This window comes from Papio anubis, chromosome 5 (assembly GCF_008728515.1).
Source record: "Papio anubis isolate 15944 chromosome 5, Panubis1.0, whole genome shotgun sequence".
Lineage (NCBI taxonomy): Eukaryota > Metazoa > Chordata > Mammalia > Primates > Cercopithecidae > Papio > Papio anubis.
In genome coordinates, this window is record NC_044980.1 from 133335341 (window position 1) to 133345629 (window position 10289).

At 52.7% G+C, this 10289-nt stretch overlaps 2 protein-coding genes across 3 annotated transcripts; one reads left to right on the top strand and one right to left on the bottom strand.

The window, feature by feature from the left end:
• Positions 1-741: 741 nt before the first annotated feature.
• On the top strand, positions 742-7432 carry WDR55 (WD repeat domain 55). Its single transcript, XM_003900223.4, has 7 exons — positions 742-1257; positions 4692-4792; positions 4873-4960; positions 5070-5249; positions 5347-5446; positions 5535-5704; positions 5789-7432. Exons 1-7 carry the CDS (start codon positions 1067-1069, stop codon positions 6108-6110), a joined length of 1152 nt encoding a protein of 383 aa, XP_003900272.1. The 5' UTR covers positions 742-1066; the 3' UTR covers positions 6111-7432.
• DND1 (DND microRNA-mediated repression inhibitor 1) lies at positions 7239-10012 on the bottom strand. Of its 2 annotated transcripts, XM_003900224.5 has the most exons (4): positions 9945-10012; positions 9702-9819; positions 8877-9338; positions 7243-8193 (listed from the first exon to the last, which is right to left on the bottom strand). In XM_003900224.5, the coding sequence occupies exons 1-4, from the start codon at positions 9966-9968 to the stop codon at positions 7736-7738; spliced, it is 1062 nt and encodes a 353-aa protein (XP_003900273.1). In that variant the 5' UTR covers positions 9969-10012; the 3' UTR covers positions 7243-7735. The 2 variants fall into 2 exon arrangements, with proteins under 2 accessions (XP_009207501.1, XP_003900273.1); XM_009209237.3 differs by having other exon boundaries at positions 7239-8193; positions 8877-9819.
• Between the last annotated feature and the right edge of the window lie 277 nt (positions 10013-10289).

A 10289-nucleotide genomic window follows, 5' to 3' on the forward strand; every position in this document is an offset into this window, starting at 1 on the left:
CTATAAAACATACAAAAATTGGCCAGGCGCGGTGGCTCACACCTGTAGTCCCAACACTTTGGGAGGCCGAGGTGGGCGGATCACAAGGTTAGGAGTTTGAGACCACCCTGGCCAACATGGTGAAACCCTATCTCTACTAAAGATACAAAAAATTAGCTGGGCGTGGTGGCATGCACCTGTAGTCCCATCTACTCGGTAGGCTGAGGCAGGAAAATCGCTTGAACCTGGGAGAAGGAGGTTGCACTGAGCCGAGATCGAGTCATTTGCACTCCAGCCAGGGCGAGACTCTGTCTCCAAAAAAAAAAAAAAAAAAAAAAAGGCGTGGTACCGCATGCCTCTAGTTTCAGCTACTCCGGAGGATCGCTTGAGCCCAGAGGTGATCCTGCCACTGCACTCCAGCCTGCGCGACAGAGCAAGACCCTGTCTTAAAACAAAGCAAAACAAAACAAAACAAAAAATTCTTGGGAACTGAGCACTGCTTGTCCAGCTCATTGAGTTTCTGTAGACAAACTGTAGGAACTGGCACAGCAAACTGGCCACAAAGATGTTAGGGGCGTGGATAGCAGCTGCTTGAGCTGCCTGCTGTCCGAGACTCCTGTATGTCATCGCGCAGCGTGGGATTTTGCGGCTTCCTGACAGCCCTGGCTGTCGCTTGACTTGATCTTGAGTTTCACCAAGCCACGAAGGACTAGCGTCCCTCTCTCCTATCCCAAGGGCATTAAGCCTGTCTGAAGTAGGAGAGTAAAAACTTACACGCAGTTCCCAACTTTACGTGTCGTGACTAGGGAGGGAATTGACGGTCGCACAGTTTACCTAGGCCAAACTGGGCCACAGCCGGACAAGGAAGTAGCAGATCTCTCAAGCGCGGTTCCTTCGCTGCGCTCCACCCACACCAGCACCGGCCAACCGACCTCTCCTGCAAGAGGGAGAACGTCCGGCGACACTTCCGGCCCCGCCTCCTGAGGCGGAAGCAGAGTCCCAGGCTGCTCCTCCGGTGCCTGGGACTGGTTCCGAGGGTGGTTCCGAGGCTGACTGCCCTGCGGCGGCGTGTCTCGCAGTCGTCAGCATGGACCGCACTTGTGAGGAGAGGCCCGCTGAGGATGGGAGCGACGAGGACGACCCAGACTCCATAGAAGCCCCTACCCGCATCCGGGACACTCCGGAAGACATCGTGCTGGAAGCTCCGGCCAGTGGGCTGGCGTTCCATCCGGCCCGTGACCTACTGGCTGCAGGGGACGTGGACGGGGACGTGTTCGTGTGAGTGCGAGGCAGGGCCGGGGGCGCTGGGTCTGGAAGCTCCCCGGGGATGGAGCTGGGAACAGGAGAGAGGAGAGAAAGTTGCAGGGAGACAAATTTTGCGTGATTGATTGGGTCCGATTCATTCAGTAACATTCAGCTCTTATATCACACCAATCTGTTGAAAGAACTGGAATGTCGTGACAGAGCCCAGAGACCGTAGTAGGACAAAAAGCCCTTTAAGGCCTTGTTATTTCCCAGCGGATTATTATTTATTTACTTACCTATTTATTTTCGAGACGGAGTCTCGCTCTGTCGCCCAGGCTGAAGTGCAGTGGCGCGATCTGGGCTCACTGCAACCTCTCCCTTCCGGATTGAAGCAAATCTCTGCCTCAGCCTCCTGAGTAGCTGGGATTACAGGCGCCCGCCACCATGCCCGGCTAATTTTTTTTTGTATTTGTTGTAGAGACGGGGTTTAACCATCTTGGCCAGACTGGTCTTGAACTTCTGACCTCGTGATCCACCTGCCTCGGCCACCCAGAGTGCTGGGATTACAGGCGTGAACCACTGCGCCCGGCCTCCTACCGGATTATTATATTGCGCCCGAAATAGGCTCAGCAGACTCCTTTAATTGATTTTTCAAACCACAAATCTTGGCTCACGCCTGTAATCCCAGCACTTTAGGAGGCCGAGGTGGGCGGGTCACCTGAGAGGCTGGAGCTCGAGACCAGCCTGTCCAACATGGTGAAACCCCGTCTCTACTAAAAATACAAAAATTAGCCGGGTGTGATGGCGCGGGCCTGTAATCCCAGCTATGTGGGAGGCTGAGGCAGGAGAACTCGGGCAGTGAAGGTTGCAGTGAGCCAAGATCGCGCCACTGCACTCCAGCTTGGACGACAGAGTGAGACTCAAAAAGAAAACAACATAGGCCAGGTGCGGTGGCTCACGCCTGTAATCCCAGCACTTTGGGAGGCTGAGGCGGGCTGACCATGAGGTCAAGAGATCGAGGCCAGCCTGGCCAACATGGTGAAACCCCGTCTCTACTAAAAATACAAAAATTAGCTGGGCGTGGTGGCACACGCCTGTAGTCCCAGCTACTTGGGAGGCTGAGGCAGGAGAATCACTTGAACGCAGGAGGCAGAGGTTGCAGTGAGCTGAGATCGCGCCACTGCAGTCCAGGCTGGCGACAGAGACTCCATTTAAAAACAAAAAAACAAAAAAGAAAACAACATAAATCTGAGCAGACACTCCCTTGATTAAAACCCTTCAATGGTCTGCTTTTAGGATTTAGTACAAATTTCTCAATCCCGCTTTCAACGCCCTGACCATCTGTGCTCATTCATCCATACCTTTTAAAAATATATCTTGGGGCAGGCGTGGTGGCTCACACCTGTAATCCCAGCACTTTGGGAGACCAGGTGGGGTATCACCTGAGGTCAGGAGTTGGAGAACAGCCTGGCCAACATGGTGAAATCCCGTCTCTACTAAAAATAGAAAAATTAGCTGGGTGTGGTGGCGGGCGCATGTAATCCCAGTTTCTCGGGAGGCTGAGGCAGGAGAATCGCTTGAACCTGGGAGGCAGTGAGCTGAGATGGTGCCATTGCACTCCAGTGGGCAACAAGAGCAGAACTCCGTCTCAGAAAAATAAAAATAAAAAAATCTCGAAACCTCAGCCCCTTTGCACATGCTATTCTGTCCGGAAAACTCCTTTCTCCTCACTTTTACCTACTATCTCTGAGTTCCCAGGATCTCTTCCCTCTTCCTCTATCCCCAGACTAAAATTGGTTACCTATTAGATGCTGCCATGACACCAGGTGACATGGTACCTTTCCCTTAGTAATGAATGGTTGGTAACCATATATCCGTTTGTGTAATTATTTGAATGCTGTCTCCTTCACTAATGTTTTTCAAATGTCTTTGACCTTGCCTCTCAGAGAAATACCTTTTACATTATATATGCTGATACAATTTCTGATTTTATTCTATTATTGTGTGCATGTACACAAAATGCTGATTGTAGCTTACCAGTCTGTTATATGACTAGAATGTGAAAAAACACTGTTCTGGAGTGTAATCTGTCGTCGGTTTTGTTCTCTATTTTATCTCCAGCCTCTAGTTTAGGGTAGGTGCTCAATACGTGTTTGACTTTGAACAAAAGATACAAGTTAGAGGCAGTGGAAAACTTGAAGATGCTGTACTTATCAGATTTACTTAATGAACTTAAACCTCAACCCCCCGTTAGCTGTAATGGCCTTGAGCGTGTTAACTTCTGTATTTTCATCTTTGAAGGGGAATTATACCTACCCTTGCAGAGGGGACAAATTTGCAGTACAGTGCAATTTTACAGTTCCCTTCTACTACTATCCATATTTATGGTGCCAGGCACTTGGGAGTTGCCCTAGACATCCACCTTTCTTCACATTGCACACAACTTTGTTGCTTCCCTTGTCTTAAAAAAGGTTCTGGAGGAAAATTCTTGGTTCTTCCCTTCCCCACCCTCAGCCATGACTATTGTGAAGAGGTTCCTTTTCGGAGGATTAAATTCAAACTTCTACTTGGCTCACGTGGTGTCATGCCCACCCCAGCCCATCTTTCCAGATTCGGTCATGCTACTCTCCTGCTACAAGGAACCCTCCTCATTCCTTATCTCTGCTGCCTCCAGTATCTGGCCCTTGCTCTCGGCCAGGTAAACTCTACTCTTGTATGATCCAACCCACATGTCACCACCTTAGCTTTCCAGGGCTCTCTTCTCCCTTCCCAAGTATTCATTCAATCTGTGAATGTTTATTAAGCTACTTTTTCATGTTCGGCACTGGGACAGAGAAAATGAGCAGGCTCAGTTCTGCCCACCTGGAACTCACTGGCAATTAAGCATGTATTCATTCTGCCCTTTTTGAGGATCTGCTCTGAGGCAGGCACTGGGAGTATTCTGTAAACAGTACTCACCTCAAAGTTGTTTACAGGCTGGTGCCTCTTCCCCACCTCCATTTTGATCCTGCCTCTTTTTTAGCACGTACTCTCAATGTACTGTAATTGTGGCTTTCTGTAGCTCCTGCAGACCTGAAGTGCAAGAGCCTGCTCTACCGTACTGATTTTTACATTTCTAACTTCTGGGGCTGGTTTTTTGTCATTGATGTAAGAAATATTTCCTTCACAGTGGTCCAGACCCAATCATTGTCCAGGCTGGGGCTTTCAAAGATGATAAAGAGGGGTTGGGTGGGATCACAAAGAAATGTTGAGCAAATATACCTTGAATTAATATATATTGAAAAAAGCAAGACCTAACATTTCAAACTCACTGAAAATGGAGAAATGAGATGGTAAACTTTGGGCTTGGAGGTGTAGAAGCAGGAACTCCTAGGTAGGTGGGAAGGCTGCTCTGTCTAGTTGGTCTCTGCACTCAGTGCAACCCAGGATGGGTCTGGAGTCATTTACTCTCCTTCCCCTCTCCCCAGCTTTTCCTACTCTTGCCAAGAGGGAGAAACCAAGGAGCTATGGTCATCGGGTCACCATCTCAAGGCCTGCCGAGCTGTGGCCTTCTCTGAAGATGGGCAGAGTGAGTACTGGGGAAGACAACCAGCAATGTGGTGGAAGGGAGCAGTGAGCAGCACCATGACCTGGGCACCTTTTCCCCAGAGCTTGTTACTGTCTCCAAGGACAAAGCCATCCATGTTCTAGATGTGGAGCAGGGCCGACTAGAAAGACGTGTTTCCAAGGCTCATGGGTAAGGAGAACAGCCAATTCTGTGTATGTGCATGGAGGTGAAGGGTAAGGACCAGGAGGTCCCCACTGGGACAGAGATGCTCCAAGAAGTTCTACATCTGTGTCTCTAGTGCCCCCATCAACAGTCTTCTGCTGGTGGATGAGAATGTTCTGGCCACTGGGGATGACACGGGTGGTATCCGTCTCTGGGACCAGCGGAAGGAAGGCCCCTTAATGGATATGAGGCAACATGAAGAGTACATCGCAGACATGGCTCTGGATCCAGCCAAGAAGCTGCTGCTGACAGCCAGGTACAACCTCAAATCTGCCTTGCCTCCCCTCCTCTCCCTGTGAAATGTCTTCCTCACATGGACCTTGTGTCTAAGCCTATTGCTCTACTCTCTACAGTGGGGATGGCTGCCTTGGAATCTTCAATGTTAAGAGGCGTCGGTTTGAGCTGCTCTCAGAGCCTCAGTCTGGGGATCTGACCTCTGTCACCCTTATGAAAGTATAGCTGGGTATGGTGGGATGGAGGGGTGTATGCTGGGGGCTTAGTCTAAGGCAGCTTCCACATCGTTTTCCCTATTTCCCTGCAGTGTGGGAAGAAGGTGGCCTGTGGCTCCAGTGAAGGTACCATCTACCTCTTCAACTGGAATGGCTTTGGGGCCACAAGTGACCGCTTTGCCGTGAGAGCTGAATCTATTGACTGCATGGTTCCAGTCACTGAGAGTCTGCTGTGTACTGGCTCCACCGATGGAGTCATCAGGTGAGGGAAACCTGGACAGCCCTTAGGTCACAGGAAGGGCAGACCCAGTTAGCCAGTACTCAACACTGTTGTTTCCCTGCCCAGGGCTGTGAACATCCTACCGAACCGAGTGGTGGGCAGTGTGGGCCAGCACCCTGGGGAGCCTGTGGAGGAGCTGGCCCTTTCCCACTGTGGCCGCTTCCTGGCCAGTAGCGGCCATGACCAGCGCCTCAAGTTTTGGGACATGGCCCAGCTGCGAGCTGTGGTGGTGGATGACTACCGTCGGCGCAAAAAAAAGGGAGGACCACTGCGGGCTCTGAGCAGCAAGACTTGGAGCACTGATGACTTCTTCGCAGGACTGAGGGAAGAGGGAGAAGACTCCATGGCTCAGGAAGAAAAGGAGGAGACTGGGGATGACAGTGACTGAGGGAATGAATTGAATCTCAAGACAGGTCCTCACCAGGCAAGAGTCTTGCTTATTGAGCTGCATCCCCAGAGAAGATATTATTTTTTTAAAAGACAGGGTTTTGCTGTCATCCAGGCTGGAGTGCACTGGCTTGATCATGGCTCACTGCAGCCTCAATGTGCCCAGGCTCATGGTATCCTTCCACCTCAGCCTCTGGAACAGCTGGAACTACAAGTGTGCACTACCACACCAGGCTAATTTTTAAATTTTTTTTTGGTAGAAACAGGGGTCTGTGTTGTCCAGGCTCGTCTACAACTCCTGGACTCAAATGATCCACCTGCCTCTGCTTCCCAAAGTGCTGGGATTACAGGAATGAGCCACCACACCTGGCCAAAAAACATTTTTTTTGAGATAGGATCTCACTCTGTCACCCAGGCTGGAGTGCAGTGGGTTGATCATGGCTCACTGCATCCTTGACCTCCCCGGCTCAAGTGATCCACCTCAGCCTGCCTGGTAGCTGAGACTTGGCATGTGCCACCATGCTCGACTAATTTTTGTGATTTTTTTTTTTTTTTGGTAGAGACTAGGAGTTTCACTATGTTGACCAAGCTGGTCTAGAACTCCTGAACTCAAGTGATCCTCCTGCCTTGGCCTCCCAAAATGCTGGGATTACAGGCATGAGCCACCGTGCCTGGCTGGATATGAATTTTTTTTTTTTTGAGACAGGGTTTCGCTCCTGTTGCCCAGGCTCGAGTGCAATGGCATGATCTCGGCTCACTGCAACCTCCGCCTCCTGGGTTTCAAGTGATTCTCCTGCCTCAGCCTCCCAAGTAGCTGGGATTACAGGTGTCCATCACCACGCCAGGCTAATTTTTGTATTGTTAGTAGAGACAGGGTTTCTCCATGCTGGCCAGGCTGGTCTCGAACTCCTGACTTCAGGTGATCTACCCGTCTCAGCCTCCCAAAGTGCTGGGACTACAGGCAAAAGCCAACACGCCTGGACTGGATATATATTTATAATACCCTACAGTGTAGCACAAGAAGATGCATTCAAAGCGCTGATATGAGGAAGTACTTGCCCCGTAGCAGCTATTCACTCTATCAGTATAAGACAAACTCTAAGCTAGGGCAAGATAGCACAGACACAAGTATATACTAACCAGGGGTTTAATATAAATACAACCAGCATAGAAAGACCCAAAACTACACAGAAACCAAAACCAGAATGCCATGTGGTGGAGCCAAAGGGCAGAATTTCTGACCCCTGTGGCTCAGCTGCCCCTCCCCGCAAATAAAAACCAACAAAGAAGACAAATCAGGACAATAAAGAAGGTTCATGCTAAGCTGTGGCAGAGGGGGGGAAGGTATGATCGGGTGGGTGTGGGACAAGGAATGGCCATGGAAGACCACAGGGTAGCTTGGACCCTGGGCTGGGAGGGGGAGAGCAAGGCCCCTCACCACAACTTAAGCCAAACCTAAGCTGCCCCAGGTGCCGTAGGTCCCTGTCCCAGCAGGGAGGCTGATGGCCTGGGCCCATGCCTCTCCCCACCTTTGGGAGTCAGATAGTGGCCACCCAGGCCTGCTGGGCTGGGGCCTGACACAGGCTCTGCCTGCCCATTCAGGCTGCCTGTGGAGAGAGAATGGAGTCACTGTTTAACCATGGTACCTGCCTCAGCCCCAGCAGACCACAGGAGGCTGGCCCCAGACTCACTGAGTGCCTGCAGCAGCCGAACAGACACAGCATCCTTGGCCACCTCATGCCCATCCTGGCCATCTAGGGTCAGCACAACCCAGATGAGGCCACTGAAAGGCACCGGATGCCCAGGAATCACCACCTGATACCAGAAGCGGTGCCAGCCAGCAGGTCCTATGCCCAAACACTTAGTGAGGAACACAGGGCTGCCCAGCTTCATTCGTTGGCACAGCAACTGCAGGGTAGCCCGAGCCCCTTGGGACCCTAACTTGTCCCTTGCCAAGGCCAACTGGCTGCCCTCTGGTTGTGGGGGCCGCAAGGAGGGACCCACAAGCTGCTGGCGGAGTCGCTGCTTCAGGTCTGGCTTGAGCCACTCCACAGCCACCTGCTCTCCACAGAGGTGTGACTGCCCTGCAGGAAAAAGGTAAAGATAAGGGCAGGTCCAAACCCTGGGCCCAAGCCTCCAGGTTGTGAGCCCTTTGGAGCTACACAGTCCTGTAATGTGTAGCCTTCGCATTTCCTGGTAGTGTGACCATGGGTAAGAAAAGACAAGCCTTCAGGCTCCATTATTTGCAAAGGGAGTATAACACAACTGCTACCTTACAAGTTTCCTTGGAGAAGTACTGGTTAATGCAGGCTTTGTCTGCCTCATAACCATCATAATGGCTAATCTTTACTGCCAAAAGTTGCTGTTAAGTCAGTCAGTATGCTAAATACCATACACCCATTATGTTACTTATTCTCACAACAGTCTGAGGAAACAAATACTGTAGTAAAAGGCTCAGTTGGGTTCCCTTGAGCAAATCAATTTCTCTAACAGTTTCCTCACAGCTCGAGGGTCCTGTGCCTATTATGCGGTGTGGGTGTGGGGGAATGTTGAGGATTAAGTCAGGAGATAATGCTCGGGAAGTGTTACCAATTTAGGTAGGTGGTGGTAGCACCATTGGAAGTTTTAAAACTCTGAGATCAAATAGTAAAGGGTTGCAAATTCTGGCATGTTTGACTCTAAGATCTTGTAACTTTAACAGCTATGCTCAGTGTAAAGTGCCTGGCAGAACGCGTTTGGCCCCAACCAGCCCCCGGCCACAGCCTACCTTCCACCAGGGCCTTTTTGGCCATGGCAGCGGCCCGGTGAGAGCTGAATTTGAGCAGAGCGATCTGCCCAGGCGCCGGTCCGGGGCTGGGCAGCAGCCGCGCCTCCTGCAGGCCGGGACCCAGCGGCTGCAGCGCGAGCAGCAGCGCGCTGCGTGTCAGATTCAGCGGCAGGCCGTCAACGCTCAGCTCACACTTCTCGGTGCTGCGGCACACGAGCAGCGGGCAGGACGGCCGCAGCGGATGGTTGTGCAGCGTGGCGATGGCGGCCTGCGCGCCGCGCCGCGAGCTATAGCGGGCATAGGCGAAGCCGCGGTTCAGGCCGCTGAAGGTCATCATCAGGCGGAACTCGTAGAGGCGGCCCACGCGCTGGAACAGCGGGATAAGCTGGTGCTCGTACACGTCCTGAGGCAGCCGCCCGATGAATACCTCTGACCCAGCTGGCGGCGGGCTGCCCACCCAGCCTGTGGGAAGGGGGTATGCAAGGCCACCGTCAGGCGACGCTTTCAAATTCTGAGCCCACGGACCCAGCGCGCGGGGGTGGGAAGCGATGTGAACCAAGGTTTGTGAAATGGGCTTACACCCGTACCCTGGGTGGTTGGCATAATTAGGTGACTGCGCTAACGAAGGGGCTGGCACAGAGCAGGTACACCTTGAGATTGGCCCCCTCCCTCGACGGGGCGGGTGGGCGTGGAGCCACAGTTCCTCCTTTGCTGGGGGATATAAATCCGGGTAGTTTGCAGTTCCTGACAGTGAAGGCTGGGGCAGCCCCTCCCCCAAATGGGGTTGGTGTAGCCGGACAGGCAGAGGGGCTGGGACTACCGTACCTGGGGGTGGCCCGCCATACTTCCTCTGCCCGTTCACCTGCACCAGGCGGATGCCTGTCTCCCTGACCCACGCCTCCAGCGCCGCCTTGTTCTCTGGATTCACCCTCTCACACCACAGCTGAGAGGGAAAGGAAGGTTGGAATGGCGGATCGCCAAGTCCGCCCCCCACCTCTTCTGTGGGTACTGGGGTCCCTAAAGCCGACCCCCGCTCTGGCGCCGGCCCCCAAGTCGCCAGCCGCTTACCTCACAATCCCGCTTGGACTGCATGGCCCTCCCGCTGGCCCCCTCCTACCCTCTTTATAACTTCCTCCCCACCAGCCTCTGGAAGCTTCCCTACCCCTCCACCCCGCAAGCTCTCATTGGCTCTGAGCGCGACCCCGCCTCCCAAGGGGGTGGAGGTATCCACTGCACGTGCGCCGCCCGGGCTTCGCTCAGACCCTCAGGTGAAAGCTGCAAATTAGTGGGTGAGTACCTACGGGGACTGCCTCCCGAGGAGGAGGAGCTCCCAAGCCGCAGGGTGGACGCTGGAGACAAGAACCTCAGGGTCACAAGTTTACTGTCTTTCTCCCTTTTCCATCCCTACATTGG